Source organism: Nansenia antarctica, assembly GCF_963989245.1.
Source record: "Nansenia antarctica genome assembly, chromosome: 5".
Taxonomy (NCBI): Eukaryota; Metazoa; Chordata; class Actinopteri; order Argentiniformes; family Microstomatidae; genus Nansenia; species Nansenia antarctica.
The window spans coordinates 24,551,279-24,576,192 of record NC_137690.1 but is presented as its reverse complement, the minus strand read 5'-3'; the positions used below and the strand labels follow the sequence as shown (position 1 = coordinate 24,576,192).

The 24,914-nt window shown below is 46.9% G+C and overlaps 1 protein-coding gene across 1 annotated transcript; it reads left to right on the top strand.

The window, feature by feature from the left end:
• Window positions 1-7,067: 7,067 nt before the first annotated feature.
• On the top strand, window positions 7,068-24,492 carry LOC308157905 (protein crumbs homolog 2-like; the record flags this gene model as incomplete). Its single annotated transcript, XM_080531501.1, has 12 exons — window positions 7,068-7,611; window positions 9,766-9,964; window positions 10,718-10,857; window positions 11,779-11,961; window positions 16,267-16,380; window positions 18,444-19,424; window positions 19,939-20,489; window positions 20,641-20,806; window positions 22,608-23,463; window positions 23,625-23,741; window positions 23,890-24,013; window positions 24,268-24,492. The coding sequence occupies 12 exons, from the start codon at window positions 7,068-7,070 to the stop codon at window positions 24,490-24,492; spliced, it is 4,200 nt and encodes a 1,399-aa protein (XP_080387627.1).
• Between the last annotated feature and the right edge of the window lie 422 nt (window positions 24,493-24,914).

Genomic DNA, 24,914 nt, shown 5'->3' with positions numbered 1-24,914 from the left:
CAAAAAGGAAGTTTGCTCCAATCCCCTTAGACTCGCTCAATCCCTTTCATTACTTCAGCATTTCAGGAGGCAGCCCTATGGCCAGGACTGGGTGAGGAAGGGTTAAACTGGGATGTTGCTGTGGGTTCAGGGGCGCCACTTGGGGGGGGGGGGGGGGGGGGCGACGACCAGTGCCTCTCTCTCTCTCTGCTTATTAGCCACTCATCAAGATTACGCCAGCAACAGGAGGTCAGAGGAGAAGAGGGCAGATTGGTGGTCTACAACCTGCTTATACTTTCAGAGAAAATATAATTAGGAAAATTCTTAATCAAAATAGCAAACATGTTCATGTTGAGGTCAGAGAAGTGCCCCTGGGGGCTTATGCTACATCCTCTTAGGTACAGTATATTGGATATTTCTGCTGTATGTTGCCACAGACTGAAATCCTCCTTGAAAATGAGTACAGACAGTACAGCCATGTTGAGCTGGAAACAGAAGAAAGGGGTAGACTATAACCACATAAAGTATGATGGATGAAGTCAATTAGGTTTACAACCATTACAAAAAGTATGCAGACAGGGATACCTGGCCACTATTGGCAGACATCTCCTTCTCTCCTTCAATGGGATACTGCAGGGATTTGATCATGTATCTGCTCTGCTGCTCTCTAAGAAGCTTGCACTACTTAGAATCCGATTACAGGGCCTCTCAAGTCCTTGACCAAAAGCACTCTTGCAGTAAACTGCTGTACTGCAGTTATCAGAGCCAGTTATATCTGGAGGAGGGTGGTGGCAAGATTGCAACATTGCAGCGTCTTGAAGTCAATGAAAGGTCTCTGTTAGAGGAGAAAAACATTGCCCGTAAAAACGATTCACCAACTGTTGTTGATGCAGATGAACCTGAGGCAACAAAGGGAATGGTGGATTATCTGTCAAATGAAGTCTGAATGCCCTCCAGCCCATGGCTGTCTCTGCATTCTTTGTTGATAGAATAAAAAAGTGGGAAACTATAAGCCCACTAGAGTTGGGGGGTCACAAGGCAATTGGATCTCTTTGAGATGTCAACGTTGTTTAGGGTCAGGCGTGAATTGATGTTTAGTCTCTCCACAGCAGAGGGCGGTTCCCATGTGAATGTGTTTCTGAGTGTGTCTGTGCGTGCGTGCGTGCGTGCGCGCGCGTGTGTGTGTGTTTGTTCTCTTTAGGGAGGACAGCGCAGAGTGTGTGATGGAGCAGGCAGATAAAGCTTCAGACCAGGGCTTTATAAAGAGGCTCATAAATTCTGATCGTCCCCCATCTCTAAGAAAGGTGGTCAGTCACATGGGCCTGTGAAGACACAGAGATCATCGCTCTCTCTCTCTCTCTCCCTCTCTCCCTCTCTCCAACTCACTCATGAATGCTCTGCCTCAGTCTCAATGGCAGTAATAGTAAAAGTGTTAACAGATGCACACCCAGTGGGGCTGAGATAGACTACCATAAACCTCTATTGGTTAACTGTCGAATTAGCATTAGTCGCCCATTACCACCCCTCACTCGCTTTCCCCACCGCCTGTAAAAGACCCCCCTGTTAAACCCTGGTCGTTATGACAGCACAGCACGTGACCATTCAGACCTGTAGTTCAGGATGAGAGCAAGATGGTGTCATGTCAAGAGGCGACACTCAGGTAGAGAGGAAGATGTCATTCGCCACATTTCCACACAATGCTACGGTCAATGATAAGGTGCTGCAGTCTTCCTGTCAGAGCCGTATCTTGTCTCAGAGAGACAAAGGGGATGTGTTTTAATCATGGACTCCTGGGGATGTTTGTTTGCCCATAGACTTAACTCAGAAGGGACCCAGAGCCCCCCCCCCCCCCCCTCTATATCAATAGCCCAACCCTCGGCCAGTATGGTATCACTGGTAGTCTGGGCAGACAGATAATCTGTTGTTTTGCCAGCCCTAATCTGGATAGAATGTTTGTTTTTTAGGGTATAGGTTATCTACTCTACCCCCTATCACGGTAAACCCCTGTTCTGGGATGAATCAGGATTTGTGAACATTACAGCTTCTTTAAGGGTCTTATTTCACAAGTTTAGTCTTGTCTGGATTTCATTAATTTCATTAAAATTCCTCTCTTTCTACTCACAAAATGGTGCTGGGGATCCCCTCGTCAATCTCATGCGCCCACACATAGTTGAACACTATCACATACACAAGCCTTGGTCCAGGGATCTAGAGATGACCCAGCAGGACCCACAGACACAGCTATCTAAATCTGATGATCAGCCTGCAGCTGATTGTCAACAATAACATTAGATAGATAAGATGGATGTCCTTGGAACTTGATGTTTAATTAAGCCATTTAAAAGATGTATTTATGTGTTCGTTTTTTTCTCACAATGATTTAATGAATTGGTAATATCGTAGTAGAACATCCACTGTAACTGAAAACAGAGAATTTATAGTGAATAATACAAAGTATCTCCCTCCGACTTTTCTCAACGGCCTGTATTTATTCTAGAGCTGGTCTACCATCTTGTTCTCGTTGTTGTGACAGTGCTCTGTCTTTTCTCTTTTGTCTCGGTGCTTAATGAAAGCAGCAGTCAGTCAGTCAGGAATGTGGAGCAGTGCTCTCCGGTGGTCGGTCTGTCCGTCTGTCCGTCAGTCAGTCCACGCGGCTGCCAGTTTTGTGTGTGGGTCAGAGTGAATGGAGGAGACTTATTTCTGCTCTATGCCCATGCCAAGTGTTTTAATTAAACTCTGTGATTCCAATCCCAGCACGCTATAGCTAAGCCTGGCCCGGGCTCAGAACCTGGCGGCTCAGGGCGGGGGGCTCAGGGGCGGCCCAGCTGCCACAGACAGGGGGCTCCGCTACTCCACTAGGTGTTAGAGCGTGGCGGGATAAGCCCCCCACTCACAAAGGACCCGGCTAGCTATTGATGGACACCGCGCACACTTGCTAAACCTGGACTGGACTACTCCCCTCCCACCACCCCCGGGGACTGGTGTGACTGACTGCAGGTGGCAATGCTGGTGCAGGACTACACTGATATGGGGTTCTGGCTTACCATGCTTGTAAGAGAGGCAGGGGATACATTTTGTGTGAAAAAACAAATCTGGTTTAGAATCAATTCATTTTTATGGTCCTCATTTGATTCAACAGGTGGATTTGCTGTTGGTACCCGCTGATATTATACAATGATTTGGGGAGTGAGTAAGAAAGTGAGATAAAGTGTGTGTGTGTGTGAGAGAGAGAGAGAGAGAGAGAGAGAGAGAGAGAGAGAGAGAGAGAGAGAGAGAGAGAGAGACTGAAAGTCAGTGGGGTGAAAAGTAGAGAGAAGGGAAGGAGGAGGGGGGTAGAAAAGGGAGAGAGGGTAGAATCCATGTCTGTCCATCCGACCCACGTTTTCCAGCCCTCCCTCTCTGCTGGGGTGATTACACTGCCTTACTCTAGCCAAGCGCTGTCCCCAGAGAGCTCACACACACTCATACACACACACACACACACACACACACACACACACACAGCACTGACCAAGCATGGAGAGTCTGAAGCTAGCTTCCAGCTAACTTCCATCTGAACAGTGATCGGCTGGGCCAGTATGCTGGACGGGGACCCTGTGAAGTGACAGCAGTTGTACAGGCTGGAAGTTGCGGGTCCCATCTTTGCCATGGAGCTTGGGGGGGCTCTCTCCAAGTACCAACAGATTGTGCTCCTCACCGTGATGATGTTCAAATTGGGTAGGGCTTGCTTTTTTTTCTTCAAACTTCTAGGTATATTCATGTTACTGCCGATGTTAGTGTTCTCTGTGAGGGTGTGTGAAGTGTATGTGTGAGTGTTTGTTGATTGGACAGTCTGTCTGAGTGCCTTGGTAATGTGAATTGTGTGTGTATGTGTGAGTGTGAGTATGAATGGATGTGTGTGTGGGTGTGTGTGTGTGTGTCTAGGCGGCAGGGTTCAGTACTGTACATGGATATCAGCGAGAGGGAAGGTGTAAAAGGAGTGCAGCCAGCTGGCAGCCAAGTTGTCTGTAGTTGGTGATAATCTGATGATTCTATCAAAAGATAATCTATGATTTATCTGGAATAATTTTTCAGTATATGTAAGCTCCGCAGGTGGAGAGAGAAATAAGGGCGCAATTGTTATCACTATGTCTGCAATAACTGGAAACTCAACTTTGTAAAGTCGTTAGGGAAGCAATCCACCTGTTTCTGATATTCATTAAATCAACATTTGGTCAACTGTATACGTTAAATAAAAAAAACGTTTTTATTTATTTTATTATTGAAAGTGATGTGTCAAAAAAGAAACAATGTAATTAATAATCTCTAACTATCAAAGAAAATGAGACAATTGGCTTGTGTGATCATCATTATTTAATTCAATAAATGATTCTCACAAAAAACTCACGCAGTGTGATAATTGGCTTCTATCGTTCTCTGATTTGTCTATAATAAGAGCAGTCAGACTACAGTCATTGATACAACGTACAATGAGAGGGTGGGGTCGCGCCGGGGGGTGGGTATTCTGAACCCCACATAACGCAGCATTGACTCATTTGTTCCCGCAGCCCTGCTTGTGGGAAGCGTCTGAACCTCGTTAAAATATGGACAGACTGACGGGGTGGCTAGGGTGGATCGCATGCAGGGGCCATTGTTACTCGTCACCATGGTGACAGGCTTGGCGTCTACCCGCACTGCTTTTTGTCTTCACTCTGAATGGCGGCCCTGAGTGTTCTAAGAAGCGTGGCAACAAACCTAGTGCTTTTAAATTCTACGACTGTAGTGGAACCATCTGCTGCTTTGGAACCACTACTATTGACACTAGCAGTCTCCTCCGCAGTTCTTACCCTACACGGTAGACAGGAGTTCGAATCTCTGACTAAGATCACAGGATGACTGTGAGGGAAATGGGAAGGATTTGTGATATTTGCCATGAAGTGAAACCCTGCAGTGCTGCTTCAGAGTATGAACACTCAGAGGACAAAGAACAACACTAGCATGGCTGCCAGTCCCCTGTGGAGACCAAATAGAATTCCTCTAACCAGAACTAACCAGAACTTTGTGTGAAAGCCAGGGGCATCCCATCTCTGTGGGAGACACACAGCATCGCTGGTCGACAGACCCCAATTGTCAATTGGCAATTTGACTCAGACTACCGGTAATCCTATTTAGGAATTCGTACCATTAGGGCACAGCAAATTCAATTTCATTTGACAAACGTCCAACATAACAACAACTTTGAGGCAGCTCTTCTATTTACCCTCTAAATAGGGTAAAGGGTACCCCTACCCTTTACCCTATTTATCTCTCTCTCTCTCTCTCTCTCTCTCTCTCATAAAGAGAGGATGGATGCTTGTGAAGCTCTCAGACTTGAGAGGCGAGGGCTGGGGCACCGTCTCTGAACAGACTCTGCTGGTTGCCAATAGTAACAGCTCTCTATTCCACTACCTGCTGCACACTCAGATGGACCAATGAGAATCACCTGGCTCTGGTCTCTGTTATTGTTGGGTTTAGTGGCTGGTACAGGCCAGTGCCAGAGATCAGCGCAATCTGCCCATAACCATGATCTATGAACTGTTTCATGACATGGGAGGCAGTGACATCAGCAGATTGGAATGTGTCAGGGCTGACTGGCTACGGTAGGATAGGTCAGAGACCCCCACTGTGTTAGCCTATAACACCTCCCTCCTCTACGTCTCAGCCCAGCCCCCCCCCACTCCTCTACTCTTAACACGGGGTGCAGCCTACTACCAACAGTTAGCGGGCAATACACTGCAGTACAGCACAATGAATGCATGCTAACATGCTAATGTGTGTACTGGAGTCCACGTCTGTTTATGTAGGCCTAGATCTTACACAATCACTAAAAGGAAATCTTAGACAGTGTCTATTACACACTGTGAGATAAGAACAATCTGGTAGGTGTAGAGAAGGGAAGAGGAAGCAGCAGATACAACTGAAGGGGGCAATGTTGTCCCAGCGTGTCAGGGCTTTAGATTGACACAGGGAGGATGTTCCTAACAGTCAGATAAAAGCAGAGGAAGCGAAGCAAGACATTAAGTGAGAGTCTATTCAGTGATGGTTGTTAAATAAGGGTGTTGGGTGCATGGAGATAAGAGAGAGAGATAGGTGTTGTAGGGGTTATGGTGTGAGGGATGGTCCTGGGGGGATTTGGAGGTGTTAAAGGGGCAGGTAGGTGTTATGGTGTTAAAGTGGATATAAAGGGTTACTGTAGTATAAGTTGAGTATAAAGGGAAATGAATGAATGGAGGCAGATGTTGTAGGTTGCGGTCACTATGGAAACTGACATGCAAAGACATGTAAATCCCCCCCCAAAACTAAGATATGCTAAGCCATGCTGTTATGTTTATAATTCACACTATGCATACATTTAATAGCTCACTTAATAACTTAAGACAGGAGCTATACACGTGTGTTCATTGAGTTGAGCTTTAGTAATCTAATCAACTCAGGATTTAAGACTGCATACATTCCACAATCATAATGATGTTTTCATTAGGAACCACGTAGTCAAGTATGTGGGCACACAGCATGAACAAATTCCACCATGCTATCCTTCATACCAAGGTTGTCCAACTGTAAGCTTATTATTTTTACTTATGGCAAAGGAATTTTCCATAAGGGATATTCTGGGTGAGAGAAATTGTGCTGTGTTCTCAACCACTATATTCCTGGAAAATGTCACTATAGCCACCGTGATTGTGAATGACAATATGAAGCAATGTGTCATACAATGACCAAGTGGTCAGGCAATGGACGAAGTGAAGGAGACTCATCGGGTGACAGCTGTTCACTCAGCGAATATAAGACATTTACTCCTCACACCATCTGGTTTTACTCTAAGTACAACGAAAAGTGGAGCCTTTCTACGCTTCATTAAGAGAGTGCTCTCTAAGCGCCTCCAAACACAAAAGGGACGGTCAAAGGATAGGATACGGCATTATCTCAAGTCAAGCCTCTTAATGCCCTCACCTCCTTCAAGGTGACCTATGATGACTCAAGAATGCTCTTCATCATCTCTCATGCATGTTTAAAATGCCGGGTTTCTCTTTCCTTGTACAGGGACACCATTCACAGCAGAAAACTGTATGTCGTCCCCCTGTCGCAACGGAGGAACATGCCAGGTCTCTGTCGATGACATCACGTGTGTCTGTCCCAGAGAGCCCGTCTGGTACGTGGGGGAGGACTGTGGGCAGCTGTACGACGCCTGCATCGATGCCCCCTGTGCCAACTGTACCAGCGCCCTGGGCACAGATCAGTTCACCTGCCAGTGTCCCCATGGTTACGGAGGCCGGGACTGCCAGGAGAGGGTGACAAACTGTTCTGGGCAGCCTTGCCGCAACGACGCCACCTGTGTGATCACGCCCGGCGGGTACGAGTGCCGGTGCGCCCCGGGTTACGAGGGGTCGGACTGCGAGGAGGACATCGACGAGTGCCGGTCTGCTCCGTGTCATAACGGAGCCATCTGCAAAGACGGTGTCAACCTGTATCAGTGCTTCTGTGTCCCTGGTTTCCAAGGCTACCACTGTGACCTGGATATTAACGAGTGCTCCTCGCGGCCCTGCGAGAACAACGCCACCTGCATCGACCAGGTGGACCGGTACAGGTGTGTCTGCGCGCTGGGGTTCAAAGGTAAGGCGGTCTCTCTCTCTTTGACCAAGTGCTACTGGCTCTGTTAGGGAGGTTATGGTAAAGGACTGTATAAGGTGAATAGTTCAATGAGAGTATGCTCCATTCGCCCCCGGGGCGTCGATCAGGACACACATGACAGGAGATTGACTTTGTGTTCAGGTTTCTTTAGTGGGTTCAGGCAGGGTACAGTTCAGGCATGGGTAGAATGATTGCAAACACTACAAAGTGTGTATGTGTGGTTCTGCAATAAACAGAAAGAGGTATTACAGTACACATGTTGTTACTAATCTGAATTATAACACCAACTTAAGACAGTACTCGAATAACAATCTCTGCGGCGTGAACTGCGCCAAACGAGCTTCATTGAAGAGCACGCAATAGCGGCGCCCATAGAAAGCACATGGCCAGACTAATTGCTAGTGCTAATAGAGTGCAGAAAACGGCAGTATCCAAATCAACACAACAAATATGTACAACCTAAATACTGGGTGAAACATTGTACTTACAGTAGTTCAGTGACGCACATTGACACTGTAATGCTGCACAACGATGCTAACTGATTGGAGTTGTAACACGAGAAACTTGTGGTACTTTCAACTTCTTCTCCGATCTGAATCAATGCGGTCCAGAATGCACTGCGCACATAAGGTGGCAGGTGATATTACGCACAGCTTAGCTCTTAAGGTGGAAATGATAACCAAATATAATAATCATTCAGGGCTGCCAAGTCTCACGCAAACACCGTGAGACTCACGCATTTCCACCAGTTCTCACGCTCTCACGCCGCATCTCTATTTCTCACGGCGAGAATTTTTTTTTTTTACATTTTTTTTACGGGACTTTTATTTTTGAAATTCCTTGAAAGAAAGCTACCGGACATGAGTTTCGTGGCATCTTTCTGCACGCGCGTTAACTTGAGTCTGCAATCGAAGCGGCAGGCGAGCGCTGATGGAAGAACCTGTGTTCACGCGAGCTGCAAGAACGTAGCAAGCAGGGTTGCCAGATTGGGCTACTTTTGGTCACACTGGACGGGTGGATTCGGCAGCTTTTAGACCGGTTGGGCTGGACATTGTCAATTCCATCTGGCAACCGTGGTAGCAAAATATGTGCATACATTACAACATCGTATCTGGTAGCCTACTGGACTGGGTTGCACCAATATGGCGTAAGTAGTTACTAAACCCCTAGTTGTTACTAGTTAGTTTCAAACTAGTTGTTTACTAATTTCGGTTGCACCACGCCAATCTTTTGCCAATCTTAGCTAGTAAATACTCCGTTTTGGTAACTGTTTTTTGTTTCTCTACTGTAACATAACCAGGTACATTAATAATAATAATTATTATTAATAATTACAATTTACAATACAATACAACAATTGGGGGTCCCTCCAAAAAAATGTGGGCGCGCTGTGCGCGCACAAAATCACCCACCAAGCCCTCATTCTGACCCAGGAAAAACCCTGGTATGTACTGTATAACATGATAGCCATCTATGAGCAATGCACTGTATATAAGATGATGACCACGGGTGTTTCTGCTGCTGACCAAGGGGCTGAGTCCTGTTGATGGGGCCAATTTTTCTTTTAGAGTCTGTAGGCTACTGTAGGCCTATTTGTTTATTAAGATTTCATAAATATGATATATTGTCAGATTTTTTTTCTTGTTTTATAAAATGTTATTATTTATTATTTTCATTTCTTGTGCTGGTTTATTATGAACAACATGTAAAATTGCAGGAAACTAGCACAAATAATTGGGTGGGAGAGGGAGGCCGCCGCTGCCAAAACGTGCACAGTTTTGGGTCGCTCCACCGCCAAAAAATCTCACTCCAAACTTTTGGTGAAACTTGGCAGCCCTGATAATCATGAACTTAGAATATTGGAACCTTTCTAACAGGCTCACTTCAAAGTCATGGTCACCTTGCTTTCGAGTCACACACTCTGCAGGCAGAGCAGTGAGACGCTTCCAAGGCCTCAATGTTGGACACAATCTACAATACACAAGAAACGTGGAGAGGCTAGGTGTTTTTACGTTTGTTTTTTTGAAGGGTTTTGAGCTCAGTCCCAGTACTGTACGTGTTTCGTTATAGTATCCCAACTGTACGGTCTGTCTCCTTCTCGTCACCATGAGCTGCGGCCTTGTGTTCTCCCCGCAGGGGTGAACTGCGAGGCGGAGATAGACGAGTGCGAGGAGCAGCAGCCGTGTAAGAACGGAGCCACGTGCCACGACCACGTGGGCCGCTACAGCTGCCAGTGTGTGGCCGGCTTCCAAGGTCATGACTGCCAGGTCGACGTGGACGAGTGTGCCAGTGCGCCCTGTCTGAACGAGGGCAGCTGCGTAGACCGGGTGAACAGGTGAAGGAGGCCACACACACTTCACACTCTCTCTCTCTTTCCATGGCAAGGCATGAGCTGTTTCAGATTAACCCCAATGTGTCGCCCAGGAGCACGTCAGCCGAGGGATTCTTCAGACACTAAAGGCCAGGGATAGGGATTAATCAGGAATAAGGATAAGGATTAATCACTTATGGTCATGTTGATTAGTCATTACATGTTTGGGAAATCTGATAAGAGATTCTGATGAGACATGAGTGGGTGTGTTAGTATTTGTGACTGCGTCGATACATTAGGTAGATTCAGCGGTTTTACGAAGACCGCGCTAAGAGAGATGTTTCACTTGGCAGCCTTTTTGGTAGCGTAGCTATCACAGTGTGGGCACGTGTTCAGATGCCTATGGAATTACTCACGAGTGGAATATCTTGCTTCTTTGTACAGTGCAGTATTTTAGGTAATCTCCGGCACTTATGGCTGCTTCAAGGCTGCGGCCAAGTCTTTATTTAAAGTGAACCAATTGTTTTTGTGAATCAAAACAATGCCTACGATTAGAGTGAATCATTTGATTCCAGATAATTTCCAGTTAAGTCCGATTAACACGTACAAGAGAGATATTCTACAATCTGTTCTACTGATGTTGTGCACCGTTTATTTTCATGAAATTGTCTGTGCTGAGGTCTAACATATGTTTTAACATAAGAAAGATTAACAAAAAAGGACAATAGTCCCTATGGGACATGAAGGTGTCTGTTAAATCATACCTCTCTTCCACAGCTATGAGTGTGACTGCAGGGGGACAGGCTTCATTGGAGAGCACTGTGAGGAGGACATCCCAGAGTGTGCCTCGGACCCCTGCCAGAATGGAGCCACCTGCCTAGAGGGAGTAAACCAATACAACTGCCTCTGCTGGCCAGGTACACACACACACACACACACACAAATACACTCAAGCACACACACACGCATACGCATACATTGAAGTATGCATGCACACACACAGGCACACACACACACACACACACACACACACACACACACACACACTCAAGCATGCATGCACATACGCATGCATTCAAGAACGCACCCGTGCGCTCACACACACACACACACACACACACACACACACGCACGCACACACACACACACACACACACACACACACACACACACACACACACACACTAAATGAAGAGCCAACATGAAAAATACTTCAGACTCCAGATCATTTAACCAACGTTTAAAACCCTGCTCTTAGAAAGAGTCTGCTCTTGGAGTTTCCCCACACATAAATCAAATAGATAAAGAGTGAAGTTATGTTACAGGCCTGCAGTTAAGAGGCCAACATGGGGGAACTACAGGAGACATAAATGTTGACTTATCAGTCCTCTCCTTTTCACTTCCTGTAATGGATTTAAAAGCATTGGATTAGTGTAACACATGAGCTACAAAGAGTTTCTATGAAATTGCTTACACCAGTCCTTCCTTTGTAAATCCATGAGTGGGAGTCTTTGGGGAGATGGGTAGAGAATGGGATGCCATTAAACCACAATGCCACCTAGTGTAGGACCAGGGCAACTGCATGGTTATCCACTAAAGACTGGCATGGCAACTACTGTACTGTGTTGATTTGTAAACAGTATACATGAACATATCAATGACCTGTGTGTGTTGAACAGGTTGATGCAATTCTGGGTGTGTTCTTGTTGTGATAATACTATGTGTGTGTGTGTGTGTGTGTGTGTGTGTGTGTGTGTGTGTGTGTGTGTGTGTGTGTGTGTGCGTGCGTGTGTGTGTGTGTGTGTGTGTGTGTGTGTGTGTGTGTGTGTGTGTTGCAGGTTATGAAGGGGAGAACTGCCAGGTGGACATAGATGAGTGTGAGCTGGAGCCCTGTGAGAATGGAGGGGAGTGTTTCCAGCGTTCAGACATGATGCTCTATGGCGTTCTGCCTGAGCTGGTGATGGTGTTCAGCTATGACGAGGCTGCAGGGTATCTCTGTCACTGTCCCCCTGGCTTTACAGGTGAGACTCAACTTGGCAGTCCCTTGAGGAAATTCATTGAAACTCCACTCAGAAATTAAACAAAAATGTTCAGATATGCACAGAATTTTGATTCACACTTTTAAAAGAACATTGCGATAGATTTGACCAAAACCAACATATACTGTATATGAACACTCATATTTGCATATACAGTGCCTTGCAAAAGTATTCACCCCCCTTGGCTTTTTACCTATTTTATTACATTACAACCTGTAGTTTAAACATTTTTTAAATCAGAATTGTATTTGATGAATCTGCACAAAATAGTGTTAGTTTTTAAATGAAATGAGAAATATATATATAAAAAAAGAATTTGACAAAATAAAGAACTGAAAATTGGCATGTGCATATGTATTCACCCCTAAAAACTTCTGGTGCAACAAATTACCTTCAGAAGTCACGTAATTAGTGAGATGAAGTCCACTTGTATGCAATCTAAGTGTCACATGATCTGTCAGTATATACACACCTTTTCTTGAGGCCCCTACTCTTCTCCCTCTACACCAAGTCTCTTGGCTCGGTAATCTCTTCACATGGGCTCTCCTACCACAGCTACGCAGACGACACTCAACTCTTCCTGTCCTTCCCCCCGTCTGATGTACACGTGGCAACCCATATCTCAGCATGTCTCGCTGACATTTCAACTTGGATGGCTGACCACCATCTCAAGCTCAATCTTAACAAGACCGAGCTCCTCTTCATCCCCGGGAAAGCCTGCCCTCTCCAAGACTTCTCCATCACAGTGGAGAACTCTACTGTAACCCCCTCCCTGACAGCCAAGAACCTTGGAGTGATCCTGGATAACCGACTATCCTGTGCGGAGAACATTGCAGCAACGGCTCGCTCCTGCAGATTCCTCCTCTACAACATCAGAAGGATACGACCATTCCTTACCAGAGAGGCAGCGCAACTCTTGACCCAGGCACTGGTCATCTCCCGCCTGGATTACTGCAATGTACTCCTGGCTGGGCTCCCCGCTTCAGCCATTAGACCTCTGCAGCTCATCCAGAATGCTGCTGCCCGGCTGGTATTCAACCTCCCCAAATACTCGCATGTCACCCCTCTCCTTCGCACCCTGCACTGGCTCCCGATAGCAGCTCGCATCAGATTCAAGACCCTGGTGCTTGCATACCAGGCAGCTAAAGGGACAGCCCCTGCCTACCTGAAGGAAATGGTAACCCCCCAAACCCCTGCCCGCTCACTCCGTTCCTCCACCTCGGCTGGCCGACTGGCCCCACCTCCTCTACACAGCAGTCGGGCTGCCCGATCACGTCTCTTCACAACACTGGCTCCCCGCTGGTGGATTGAGCTCCCCACGGCCGTCAGAACGGCAGAGTCACTACCCATCTTCCGTCGTAGACTGAAGACCCATCTCTTCAGGTTACATCTTAACTGCTCCTCCTGAGACATCTTCTGACCCTCACCACTACGTCTCCTAAAGACACCCGCTTTCCCCTCTACTGTGTCCCTAAGAACTTCCACTGCCCCCCTTGTACTGTTTCTCAGTTTCTCCAAAAAAAAAAAAAAAAAAAAAAAAAAAATTTAGTAGAAGGCGATAATAGGGAGAAGGTTTTTCCTTCTATCAGTGGCCCCGGGCCCGAGCTAGAGTACTCTTCCTGCAACGAATAGTGGACTACTGATTCACATGCTTAGTATTCAAATGTATTGATTGTAAGTCGCTTTGGAATAAGGCGTCTGCTAAATGCCAAAAATGTAAATGTAAATTTTCTGAAAGGTGAAGACCAAGGAACTCTCCAAACAAGTCCGAGACAAAGTTGTTGAGAAGTACAAGTCAGGGTTGGGTTATAAAAAATGTTGCTTTATCAGTATGCTTGGGGTTGTTGTCCTGCTGGAAGGTGAACCTCCATCCTAGTCTCAAATCACTTACAGACTGGTACAGGTTTTGCTCAAGAATATCCCTGTATTACAGTTTTTTACGATTGCTAACTCACCATGTTCAATACTGAAACCACAGTTTCACAACTCTTCATACAGTCTGCATTCGTAACACTCATGTTGGCCAATGACTTCATTCATGTCTCAAAAGAAGCTCGTTCAACCACACACTGTCAACAATGTTCACTCAGAAGCATACACTGTCATTCATAACATTCTGACTTACAAAATACTAACAACAGGGAGCATTACATAGTTTGAATGATTTTCACAAGAATGAATATTTCATTATAAAAATGGTTTGATTTATAGTAATCATAGACAGAATAGTTGACTGTACAACTGTAAAGTATTAGGCAACAATAATGAATCAGAAATGCCACAATTTGCTTCTATCCTTTACAGTATTCTATCTTTTGCTTCTATCCTTTATGTTTTATCCTTTTTTTTCAGTATCTTTGCAGAAAGTAAGTTACGGTACATTTACTTCAAAGTACACTACATTTACTTGTGTAAAATGAAAAGTGAAAAATAAAGTGGAAGATGCAAAGTTCAAATACTGTAAAAAATAAAAACAGAAATTCCAGGGCTACAATACAATAGCAATCACACCAAAAATGTCTCACTCTTGAGGGTTTTGGTCCACCCTCTGGTCTGCATCTGGTCACATCTAATGTCTTCCCTGGCAATGCATCTAGTCTATTTCATTTCATTGTATATATTCTGCTAATATTTTCAAGACATTTCAATATGATTACTGCAAATAGTGAAAATACCACGCTCATCCGTTATCAGACTTTGCTGAGGTGCTGGAACTGAAGAAGAGTATCAATAGAGTGCACAATAACAGCATCTGCACACTCAAACACTGTGCAAAAAAACAGTTTATTGCGAGCTTTCTGTCATATATGATAGGAATATGATTACTGCAAAATTGCACCAAATAATTCAGTTTTGAACGTGTTCTTCAGAGTTTTGAACACAGTATGTTAGCAATGAAAAAATGTGTTGCAAATACATAGTATTTTGCAGGTGGGGGAGTTTGAATGAGAGAAGTGTTATGGCATTTGGAGAACGTAGTCATTGAATGCATTCTGTATGAAAGCAATGCACAAATCACAGAGAAAGAGTCACAGTTTTGTTCACATGGGTTTCTGCTCTGCAGACTGTATGAAGAGTTGTGAAACTGTGGTTTCAGTATTGAACATGGTGAGTTAGCAATCGTAAAAAACTGTAAGCACCATCCATCTTTCCCTCGACTCGGACCAGTTTCCCAGTCCCTGTTGCTGAAAAACAGCCCCACAGCATGATGCTGCCACCACCATGTTTCAGTGTGGGGATGGTGTTCTTGGGGTGATGGGATGTGTTGGGTGTGCGCCAGACATAGCGTTTTCCTTGATGGCCAAAAAGTTACATTTTAGTCTCATCTGACCAGAGCACCTTCCTCCATACATTTTGGGAGTCTCCGACATGCCTTTTTGCAAACTCAAAACGTGCCTTCTTATTTTTAGCTGAAAGTAATGGCTTTCTTCTGGCCACTCTTCGATAAAGCCCAGCTCTATGGAGTGTACGGCTAATTGTGGTCCTATGGACAGATACTCCAGTCTCTGCTGTGGAACTCTGCAGCTCCTCCAGGGTTACCTTTGGTCTATGTGCTGCCTCTCTGATTAATGCCCCCCTTGCCCGGTCCGTGAGTTTTGGTGGGCGGCCCTCTCTTGGCAGGTTTGTTGTGGTGCCATGTTCTTTCCATTTGATTATGATGGATTTGATGGTGCTCCTGGGGATCATCAAAGATTTTGATATTTTTTTATAACCCAACCCTGACTTGTACTTCTCAACAACTTTGTCCCGGACTTGTTTGGAGAGTTCCTTAGTCTTCATGGCCGTGTTTGGTTGGTGGTGCCTCTTGCTTAGGTGTTGCAGCCTCTGGGGCCTTTCAGAAAAGGTGTGTATATACTGACAGAACATGTGACACTTAGATTGCACACAGGTAGACTTCATTTCACTAATTATGTGACTTCTGAAGGTAATTGGTTGCACCAGAAGTTTTTAGGGGCTTCATAACAAAGGGGGTGAATTATGCACATGCCAATTTTCAGTTCTTTATTTTTTTTATTCTTTTTTTATATATATATTTCTCATTTCATTTAAAAACTAACACTATTTTGTGCAGATTCATCTTTTTTTTTTTTTTTTTTTTTTTTTAATTACAGGTTGTAATGTAATAAAATAGGTTAAAAGCCAAGGGGGGTGAATACTTTTGCAAGGCACTGTACATGTTCATTGAGTAGACATCTTAAAACATTATAACATAATTAGAACATATGTTCTGTTTGAGTTTAGAGCAAGTGATAAAGTAAAAGTGTGTGTGTGTCTCCTCTCTTGCAGGAGAGAGCTGCTCTCTGAATGTGGATGAGTGTGAGTCTGGCCCGTGTCAGAACGGAGGAACCTGTGAAGACCTGGTCAATGCCTACCAGTGTGTCTGTCCACCTGGGTTCACAGGTAAGACCCCCACCCCCCCTCCCTCTCTCTGTTTGTCACTGTGTGAACAGCCCATCTCTTTCTGCAGATACTGCCTCTACTCTATCTCTCTCTATCCCCGGCCTATACTGTCCCACACAGTGATACTACAGCTGTCTGTATTCTCTTGCTGAGCATAAACATGAATTAAATTAATCCTGTTACTGCTGATCATTGCTCCTGGTCTGCCCTGGTATTGATACCTTATTAGTCAGGATTGGTCAACCATCAGTCAAAACACAGAGAAAACACATTAAAAGCCTGACCTTAAGAGGTTAACATAAAACGCGGATTACGGATTATCGGACAGGAATGAACAAACTGCAAAGTGGAAACAAAACATTTACTTACAGTTGGGTGGTCTTCCGCAGTCAGGGAGGAGTGGAAGGGGGTGTGTGGGGGGGAGGGGCATATGGAGGTGCAAAGCAGAAAAACAACAACAAAGCCTTTGAAACCTGCTATTATGTCCACTGTCCTGCTCCGGCATTTAACTGGGTTGTCTCCTGAAATTTATCGGGCGGGGGGGATTACGGATAAACTTCTTAAGATTAATCAACCATTAATGAATAAAAGCAGGCATGAAAGGTTCTCCTCAGAAAAAAACTGATCCTGTCACAAATCATTGTCAACTGTGTTTCAAAATGCCACTCATGCATTTTCCTTGGTAAACATTCTGTACCTTCTCAGTGCGCACCACGAAAGTGAGAGCAAATACCATACGCAAACACATGTGCAAGACAAAATACTACAGACTGACTTTCCTTTACACACAAACAATATACACCCTCTCAAACGAGCTAAGCCAATTACATGAACCCCCTAACACCTCATCCACTCCTCACCATCCCTGTGGAGCTCAGTCATGCTCAGAAGCCCCCCCAGAAGCCCATTTCCTGTGATTAGAACGCTGTATCTCACTATCTAGTGGGCATCCGCAGAGTAGCCATCGATCAGGGGGAGACACTGCAGCCCCACATTCCTGTTGTCAGCAGTGACAGGAGCCAGCTGGGAGGAAGGCTTAAAGCCCGGGCAGGGCAGGGCTGCAGAGGGGAGGCTGCAGGCATGAGGAAGGAGGAGGTGGGAGGTGGAAGGTGGGAGGGAGGGAGGGAGGGAGGGAGGGAGGGGAGAGAGTAGTAGGGTGGGCTGGGCTCCTCTCGTATCACTTCTGCCTGGTACAGACAGGAGGAGAGCGTCCCGGGACAGTGTGTCCGTGTGTGTGTGTGTGTGTGAGAGAGAGGGCACCGGTTGGATCACTTCTCTTGGACTTGTCGGCTGTGCGAGCGCGCGTATGCCTGTATGTGTGTGTGGTCACTGCTCTCTGGTGCTGCTGTCCTGCGGAGGGTGAGGAGAATGAGGCGGCTGCTGCTGCTGCTGGCTGTAGGGTGTGGGCCGTGGGGGCCGACAGGTAACCGTCTGAGGGAGAGGGGCTGCTGGGACAGGCTGGGTGTGTGGTGGGGTGGAGGGCTGGAGGGGATCTGTGCTTTCATTTGTATGGTGACACCTGTTCTAGAGGGCTTTCTTGATGGACATGTTCACTGGGCTTATAGCTCACTATTGATCAGGGGTTGGTTAGAGGAGTGGATCACACTATGCTTGTTTATTTTGTGAAACAGGCAATCTTGGATTATTCAAACAGCATTAGATTTTCTGTGATGCAGAAAGAAAATAATACAAATAGACTGCATGCACATGACTACTGTACATTGTTGTCAACATCTCTCAGGTCTGTTCAATTCGATTGTCATTACAGTCATTACTTTGGTTGTGTTAAGGAATACATTTAAATTAAATTAGTCACTAACTGAGTCATTAGCAGACCATTTTGTATAAGTCATTTCCTAATTGGCAAATTACAGTCTAATCAAGTCCTTCCTGCTTGGTTCCAAATCTGATTAACCCAGACCCACAGTTTCCTGATGAATCTGTGTGTTCCTGAGAAAGGCAACGTTAACCACACAAAGCAGATTCAGTGGATAGATACTTTTTGGTGACATGAACACTGTGAAAACTGTCTCTAACACTGAGGTCTGATGTTGTCCTTTCAGGTGGGCACTGTGAGGTGGACATTGATGACTGTGAGAGCGAGCCCTGTCAGAACGGAGCTTCCTGTGAGGACGGCGTCAACGACTACACCTGCCGCTGTGTGGGGGCGGAGCCTGGCGGGGAGCCGTGGGGTGGCCGCGACTGTGACGTCCAGCTGATCGGCTGCAGGGAGCACCGGTGTGAGCAGGGAGCCACCTGCGTACCCGTGCTGACGGGAGACCGACACGGCCAAACCTGCCTTTGTCCTCCGGGCTTCGCTGGGGAACTCTGCAACACCACCACCACCTTCTCCTTCTCCACTGAGGGCTACATCTTCATCCAGCTGTCTGGAGGCAACAGGACCAGGAGAGACGTCGCCGACCACCTCCCCCGCCACCAAAGGCCATGGAGCCACGAGCTCCACGTCCAGCTGCGCTTCAGGACCACGCTGCCTGACATGCTGCTGTTCTACCGGGGGGACGATGACCGCTTCGTCTCCCTCGAGATCGTGGGGGGTCTCCTGCAGGCTCGAGGAGTCATATCAGGGAACGTCTTGAAGGTCGCCCATCCACACCCGGTCACTGACGGAAACTGGAACGAGGCCGTCGTGACCTTGGACGGGAAGCTGGCGATGGCGGTGAAGGGGGCGGGTTGTGGCGGAGATGCGGGATGCACGGTGGAGGACAAAGGACGCGATCGACGGACGTTGCTCCTTCGAGGCGAGTTCCCTAACGTGTATGTAGGGGGCGTACCCGAGGACTATCTGAACAATACAGGAAGCAGGAAGGGTTTTATTGGTTGCATGGAGGACCTTCAGGTGGACCACGAGCTGGTGCTGCCACAGGACCTCTCCCCAGACAAGGCCGGCGACATGGAGCTAGGCTGTAACAAGACAGAGTGGTGCCAGTCTCACGCCTGCTCCCAGCACGGCAGCTGCGTTGACCTGTGGACCAGCTTCCGCTGCGACTGTCACCGGCCCTTCTACAACGACAGCTGTGAAGAAGGTAAGAGATCTCACGTCAAAGAGAACAAACTCATCCGTTCATTAGAGCAATAGCAGGGCTGTATGTCTCTGCTATCACAACTCTAGCAACCTACGTGGAACAAAATGTAACGTAGTTCTCTCATATTGATTTTTTATTGAGAAAATAGGAACCGTTCACTGAGAAGATCATTCAAAGGGCCACATTTGTGACATTTTCAACTATATGTGGCAGCAGCTGGTGAAACCGGGAAGAAGTCGCCAACCAATCGAAATGTTCAGACCTTTATTCAGAAAATGTTAAATACATTTCAGCGTTGTTGAAAATCAATGACCAGTCAAGCCAAAGCAATGGATTCAGTGAGTAATCCCCACTACTCTACACTTTTTTCAGAATAAAAGTCTGAACGGTCTGTCGGTTGGCGACTTGTTCCCGGTTTCACCAGCTGCTGTCACATATACTGTGGTTTCAGGCAACCGCAGAGTCTGTTATTCACACAGAGAGCATGACCTTTGTTCCCCCCCCTCCCCCCCAGAGTACATCTCATCGACATTCGGCCACGAGGACGCAGACAGCTACGCCTCCTACAACATCGACCAGAGCCACGGGCAGAATTTCAACATCTCCTTCTTCCTACGCTCCCTCAAGCCCAGCGGCGTACTCTTCCAGCTGACGAGACAGCAGCGGGCCTACTTCACCCTCTACCTGCGCGAGGGAGCCATGGCGTTCAACAGCCCGCCCACCACTCTGCTGCTCCCCGAGCCCAGGATCCTCACCACGGGCCAGAAGGAGCTGGTGACCGTGGTGGTGCGTCAGGGTCACGTGGTGTTCCCCCAGGCTGGTACACAGCGCTACCTGGGCAGTGTGAGCGTGGAGGCAGGGGACGTCGCTTACGTAGGGGGCCTCCCAACTGGGGAAAACAATGCTTCCTACTGGGGGGGGAACTTCAAGGGCTGCCTCCAGGATGTCCGTCTGGACCACATGCACCTGGAACCCAAAGAGGGATACCACAATAAAGACAAGGAATATGCCTTACGCACAGCTCAGAATGTATCAGATGGCTGTGTCAGTGATAACGCATGCAAGGTAAAGTCAAAGACAGGTGAAACATAAGTGAGATATAAAAGGACAGATGTAATTGTGTACTGTAACTGTAGACCTTGGTATGCGTCTAACTGTTTGAATAAACTAATGCTGGATTAATATCAGGTACACTTCTACCTCTGTTCCTCTCCAGGGGGGACCCTGTCTGAATGGAGGGGAGTGCACGGTCACCTGGAATGACTTTCAGTGTGGCTGTCCTCTGAACTTCTCAGGCAGGACATGTGACACACACATTTGGTGTGTCAGCGACCCTTGTGTGATGGGTAGCCAGTGTCTGGACCTACCTGATGGTTATGAGTGTGAGTTGACTTGTCTTAAGTGTATCCATTCTCTCTCTATTGTTTATGTTGGGGAGAGTGGGGTAAGATGAGCTAATTTTTTACTTATGTTGTCCTCTAGGCAAGGGAAAATGAGACAGAAGTCAAATGAAAAGATCTACTTTTATTTCAGGATGTCAATCGAAATTATAAGAATGCATCTATGACAAAGGACTGTGAAAATTGTACTTAAAAAAAGTGATCTTGTGGCTCAACTTGCCCCAGCTTAGGGGTAAGTTGATCTTAGTCAATGGGTAAATTGAGCCATTTGGGGGTAAATTTACCAATTGACGTTTTCAAGTTTAAGCCTGAGCATAACTTTTAAAAAGATATTTACAGACATAACACATGGTCCTTTTCCAAATAGTCGTATTTATTTTCTTAAAGGTAACTTTAAACAATATAAAAGCAACCAAATAAAGTGTATTATTCAGAATCTTTTAACATTTGAAAGTAGTGAAACAATTTTCATACATAATCTGTTTGACATTTCAACGACTCTTCAACATTCATATGAAGTGTTGCTCCTTCCTTGCAGTTCCCCCAGCCTTTTGAGGTTGAGGTAGCTTCTTCAGCACTTCCTCACTTTGTAGGAAAAATGCCACATCATTTTCTTTGAATACATAAGTGGGTTTCTCATTGCTGGTACTACCCCGGATTCTTCTGAGAAATCTTGCTCTCACTTCGTCACCCTCAAGTTTCTCAACCAAGCCAATGTAATAGTAGCTCCTGCATTTGGTTTGGAAGTTAACTATAACAAGCTCAGGGTTTGCCCTGTCTGATACCATGGGTGGCTCAAACTCAGAGAAACTGTCTCTGTTGTAAGGGAAAATCCATGTGAACCTGAATCCAGAAGTGATATTCTGTGGTGTCATTACTTACATGAAAGCCTCATTCATGTCAGCGATGACACCACAGAATATTTTCCACCCTTGACATCAGTGGCTGCTCTCTCTATCTCCTTAAGGAGTGTTGAGTGGGTGTCAGCCTTTCCCTTGTACTTTCTTGGCATGATGGCTTTTGTACAATGTTTAAACTATGTAAAACCAAATCAGTTGTGTAATACTACATTGAAATACCACGTTATACTTAAGAGACTTAACTTAACTTCAGTGCCTCATGGTGGGGTAACCACTGGCTCAATTTAACCCACAGCATTTGGCTCACTTTTCCCCACAGCCACTATTCTGGAAAGAACTGCTTAGCTTAGCAATTCAGGCAAATCTTTAGCTAAATGATTTACATGGTTGTATACATTGGCAAATCACCAACATGTATGATGTATATTTTTAGACATGGATACATTTGCTTTTGCATAACAATCATTATACCTGACATGTAGAAAATGTACTTTGACAAGCTTTCTTGTAAAAAAACATGTACCACTTTACCATGTGCTTCTCTCCATCACAGCCAGATAGAAATGATGGGTGCCTCCTAACCACTGGCTCATCTTACCCCACTCTCCCCTATTTGTTTATTTGTCAGGGACCATGTACAAAATGTCATTGCACCAGATTAAACTAGCAGATAGTAGGCTACATAGCAAATCTTCATCTGTAGTCCCTGCGCAGAAAACAATCAACATCAATACATCACTACAATATAACACATTATATTACATTATATTAAAATACAAATGTACAAATAACAATAGACAATATAATCAGAGTTTATATATTACAGTAACAGGCTCGTGTTTACACTGGAAATTGTAATTCCTGTGATGTAAAATGAAGTGTGACTCAACTCTCTCTCTCTCTCTGTGTGTGTCAACATTCAGGCCTCACTAACGCCACCTTTGAGGACAACGCTCTGCAGTACAGGGCCAACGGCTCGCTGGTGGTAGCAGTGACCAGTGTCTCCATGCAGCTGCGTACGCGGGAGGAGGACGGCATTCTCACGAGCGGACCAGAGGTCTTCTGTCTGGGCCTGCTCAACTCCTCCCTGCTGGTCAAGTTATACAGTGGCAACAGCCTGGAGCTAGTGGCCTTCACCAGCGAGCTGCCCATCTCCGACGGTGCCTGGCACCACCTCCACTTGGCCATGGCCGACCCCCTCCAGGCCGCTTCCCGCTGGCACCTCACTGTGGACGGCCAGAGAGCGGGCAGCAGCTGGGTCGCAGGCGGAAACCTCAACTTCCTCAACCACTCCACCGTGTGGCTGGCGGAGAACTTCACCGGGTGCCTGGGGGAGGTGAGGGTGGGGGACGTCTACCTGCCGCTGGCGGACCACCAGGAGGCCCCCCCCCAGTCGTCGCGCTTCGTCCGGCAGGGTGGCCGGGTCCCCGACGCGGGGTGCACCGGTGCCCCTGTGTGTGAGCCCCAGCCCTGTCTCAACGGAGGAGCCTGCCAGGACCTCTTCAACCTCTTCAACTGCAGCTGTGCCCCGGGCTGGGAGGGCCAGTCCTGCCAGACAGACGTAGATGAGTGTGCCTCAGGCCCCTGTGGCCACGGCACCTGCACAGACCTGCTGGCAGACTACCGGTGTGAGTGCCATCCAGGGTACAGGGGCCAGAGCTGCCAGGAGGAGCTGGACATGTGCCTGGAGCAGAGTTGTAGGAACGGGGGGTCCTGCCTAAACACCACGGGAAGCTTCAGCTGCATGTGCCCGCCAGAATATTCCGGCCTGCTCTGCCAGTGAGTGTAGGACCAGGAAGTGCTGTGTGTGTGTGGAATGTGTGTGTGTGTGTGTACAGTCTGTGCAGAAGTTTTAATAACCGATAATCTCTCTATGTGTGTGTGTTTCTAATGTCTATAGATGTGAGTGGTCATGACCGGATGATCTGTGTGTTCCACAGGTGGAGATTCCCTCCTGAGCGGTGTGATGTGGATGTACAGTGTATTAACGGAGGGTTCTGCACTAACTTGAAGTGGGGGGCTAACTGCACTTGCAAGCCTGGCTTCATTGGGGACAGGTCAGATCACTACCTATATACGCAAACCTACATTTGATGTATCTTTCTAAACATATTCATAAGTGTCTGGGCAGTGTAATGTAGGCTGTGATGTAGTACTGCTGGTCTTGTACCAGTGTGATGTTTAACCCTCTATGTTCTCTCTCAGGTGTGAGGCAGAGATAGATGAGTGTGAGTCTGGCCCGTGTCTCCATGGTGCCAGCTGTGTGGACATCCTCGACAGCTTCCAGTGTGTGTGTGCTCCGGGGTTTAGTGGCACACTGTGTAGCAATGTAAGTAACTTCCAAATCCCCTTGTAATGTACACACATCGACTAACACCCTAACACTACGTAGCCTACTGTAACTGTATCTAGAGAGGGGAAACTACTGTAAGTAAAGAGTGTGTAAAATGCTAAAGGCCAACAAAAGATCCTAATGATGTAAGTTGAGCATCAAAGGCCTTTACACAAACATGACGATTAGACAAAAAGAGACCCGGAGTCAGTACTAAAACCCTGTGGTCCTCCTCTCTCTCCCCTCTGTAGAAGCTGGCTCTCCAGAGGGAGATCATCCCCTGGGTGGTGATAGCCATCCCCCTGGCCTCTCTCTGTGTGCTGCTGGCCATCATGGCTCTCTTGTTCATGGTGTTGACCGCCCGCAAGAAGCGCCAGTCAGAGGGCACCTACAGCCCCAGCTCCCAGGAGGTCGCGGGGGCTCGGCTGGAGATGGGCAGCGTGCTCAAAGTGCCCCCTGAGGAGAGGCTGATATAACTACCCTACACATGCACACGCACACACACACACACACATACGCACACACACACACACGCACCGGCCTTGGCTCAGCCACAGACATAAAGACCGAGCAGACTTGTTAATGAGGTGTCTAGGGGACAAAAGGCCACCAGTGGTGTGGACATATGCCCTCACAGTGGAGCCACACAGCGCTGCTGGGTCCTGGGGGATGGGGGTGGAGGGAGGCGGGGGGCGGCGGAGTAAACCAAGAGCTGATCCCTTCAGGGAGAGAGAGGACTGGGTCTGAGCTGGAGACACATGGAAGCTAGAATAGAGGCTGGGGAAGCCTGCATTTTCCCCAAGACTCAGACGCCCGTGCTGGGTTGAGTCTCCTCAGTGAGTGTGCTAAGCTTGCTGGTCTCCCTGGAGTGCTGAACCCTACAGGACCCGAAGGACAC